Below are 2,881 nucleotides of genomic sequence, written 5' to 3' on the forward strand. Positions count from 1 at the left end.
AAAAAAAAAAAAAAAAAAAAAAACTAGTACACTGTTTAAAAATGGCCTTGATAAGCTAACACTTGAAAACTATTACATCATTTAAAGAGTTTCTTCTAATATCTCTATTAGTGTTAATATCTTACTACCTTAATGTACCACATGAACATCACATTAGTTTTTATTCCTCCATTTGCATTAGTAATTATCAAATATCACAGCTGTTCATTCATCACAAACACATACCAGGTCGAGAATTCAGTACCACTCTCTGAACAATCATCGCTCTGGTTGGGCAGTGGTTTCACAAGATTTCTGTATAAAATACTCCTATAAATAGAAAAATTTTTAAATCACAAATAAGATTTTAAGTATTCAACAATTTAAAAATAAAAAAAAAGTCCATTTGTGTTTCCCAAAGAGGGAGAAAAATCACATTTAGGATCCAAAAAGATAAACTCTCCTGTCAGTTTGCCTCCTAAAGCAAATACACGAAGAAAGACTAAATCTAGTTAGAATTTTTAGCTAATAGGAACAAGTTCACTGAAGATTAAGTGGGGCAAAATGTTTGTTTGTTTATTTATTTATTTATTTTGAAGACAGAATCTCACTCTGCCGCCCAGGCTGGAATGCAGTGGTATGATCTCTGCTCACTGCAAGCTCTGCCTCCCAGGTTCATGCCATTCTCCTGCTTCAGCCTCCTGAGTAGCTGGGACTACAGGCACCCGCCACCATGCCCGGCTAATTTTTTTGTATTTTTAGCAGAGAGGGGATTTCACCGTGTTAGCCAGGATGGTCTCGATGTCCTGACCTCATGATCTGCCTGCCTGGGATTACAGGCATGAGCCACCGCACCCAGCCCAAGTGGGACATGTTTTTGGTCTCAGATAATTCAAGCTCATTCATCTTCAAGCACACCATCATGAATAAGCCTCCTATGGCTCGATTAAAAGAAAACAACACAAGGCTGGTCCAAAGGTAGTGAGTTATCTCAACTGATTATTCACAGTAACAGGTCAGACCTCTTTGTTCTACTCTTTCCCCCTTCTCAGTACTGCACTTGACTTGTTTTTAAATAAAGACAAGAAAAAAACATAAAACAAACAACATGATATATTCCTCCAGAGTTAGTAGTTAATCTAGTGGCAAAATAAAAACATTGCAGCCAGGCACGGTGGCTCACGCCTATAATCCCAGCACTTTGGGAGGCCGAGGCGGGTGGATCACGAGGTCAGGAGTTCGAGACCATCCTGCCTAACACGGTGAAACCCTATCTCTACTAAAAATACAAAAAAATTAGCCGGGCGTGATGGCAGGCGCCTGTAGTCCCAGCTACTCGGGAGGCTGAGGCAGGAGAATGGCGTGAACCTGGGAGGCGGAGCTTGCAGTGAGCTGACATCGCGCCACTGCACTCCAGTCTGGGCAAGAGAGCGAGACTCCATCTCAAAAAAAAGAAAAAAAACCAAAAAAAAAGCACTAACTGCTTAACTGATATGTAATCAAATTTCTTTTCTTTTTTTTTTTTTTGGGAGTCAGGGATGGAGTCTCACTCTGTCACCCAGGCTGGAGTGCTGTGGCGTGATCTCAGGATCTCAGCTCACTGCAACCTCTGCTTCCTCGGTTCAAGCGATTCTCCTGCCTCAGCCTCCCAAGTAGCTAAGATTACAGGCGTGCACCATGATGCCTTGCTAATATTTTGTTTGTATTTTTAGTAGAGACATGGTTTCACCACGTTGGCTAGGCTGGTCTTGAACTCCTGACCTCAAGTGATCTGCCTGCCTCAGCCTCACAAAGTGCTGGGATTACAGGCATGAGCCACCAAGCCCAGCCACGTAACCAAATTTTCAAAAGCTCTTCTATTTGTTTATCAAAATAGAAATTCTTTTGCCTTCTTATCAGTGGTGAATTTAAAAAAAAACAAAAAACGGAAATTCCTTTATAGTTTAGCTAACAATAAAAGTAACATATCAAAGAAATTTAAAAATCCTTACCTTATAGGAAATTCCATATCACGATATGGCCAATAAGTAAAGGATCAGTTTATTCTGTTTTGTTTTGTTTTTTGAGATGAGGTCTCACTATGTTGCTCAGGCTGGTCTCGAATTCCTGGGCTCAGGTGATCCTCCCATCTCAGCCTCCCAAAGTGCTGGGATTGCAGGCGTGAGCCACTACATCTGGCCAGTTTATTCTGGATTTACAATTTGAGCTAATGAAGGAAGCAAAAGAAGTTCCAGTACTAGCACTATCTGACTTGTTGAAAATCACTTTGCTTACTTTATCCACCAGTGAAAATTAGAAAATCAAGCCCTTAGTGTTACTATGTGCCAAGCACTGTTGTGAGTGCTTTGTACAGCTTGACTACTGGGATACATGTCGAGAAATGTGACATTAGGTGATTTCATCATTGTGTGAACATCAAAGTGTACTTACACAAACCTACATGGTACAGATGACACTAGACACCGAGGCTACGTGGTTTAGCCTATAACTTCCAGGGTACAAACCTATATGGCATATTGCTGTACTGAATGCTGCAGACAACTGGAACACAATGGTAAGTATTTGTGTATCTAAACATAGAAAAAGTACAGTAAAAACATGGGGTAAAAGATTTAAAAATGGGCTGGGCGCGGTGGCTCACCCTTGTAATCCCAGCACTTTGGGAGGCCAAGGTGGGCAGTTCACCTGAGGTCAGGAGTTCGAGACCAGCCTGGCTAACATGATGAAACCCTGTGTCTACCAAAAATACCAAAAAAATTAGCCGGTCGGTAGGTGGCACATGCCTGTAGTCCCAGCTACCTGGGAGGCTGAGGCGGGAGAATCGCTTGTACCCTGGAAGCAGAGATTGCAGTGAGCCAAGATCGCGCTACTGCACTCCAGCCTGGGTGACAGAGTGGACTCC

At 42.0% G+C, this 2,881-nt stretch overlaps 1 protein-coding gene across 3 annotated transcripts in view; it reads right to left on the reverse strand.

The window, feature by feature from the left end:
* Positions 1–2,881, reverse strand: part of PTGR2 (prostaglandin reductase 2) — a 37,773-nt gene that overhangs the window by 30,044 nt on the left and 4,848 nt on the right. For all 3 annotated transcript variants that reach the window (XM_011949595.1, XM_011949596.1, XM_011949594.1), the window contains exon 2: positions 226–309. In XM_011949595.1, the coding sequence (XP_011804985.1) occupies positions 226–262 (37 nt within the window). In that variant the 5' untranslated portion in view covers positions 263–309. The remainder of the gene's footprint in view (positions 1–225; positions 310–2,881) is intronic.

Source organism: Colobus angolensis, unplaced genomic scaffold (genome assembly GCF_000951035.1).
Source record: "Colobus angolensis palliatus isolate OR3802 unplaced genomic scaffold, Cang.pa_1.0 Scaffold3, whole genome shotgun sequence".
NCBI lineage: Eukaryota > Metazoa > Chordata > Mammalia > Primates > Cercopithecidae > Colobus > Colobus angolensis.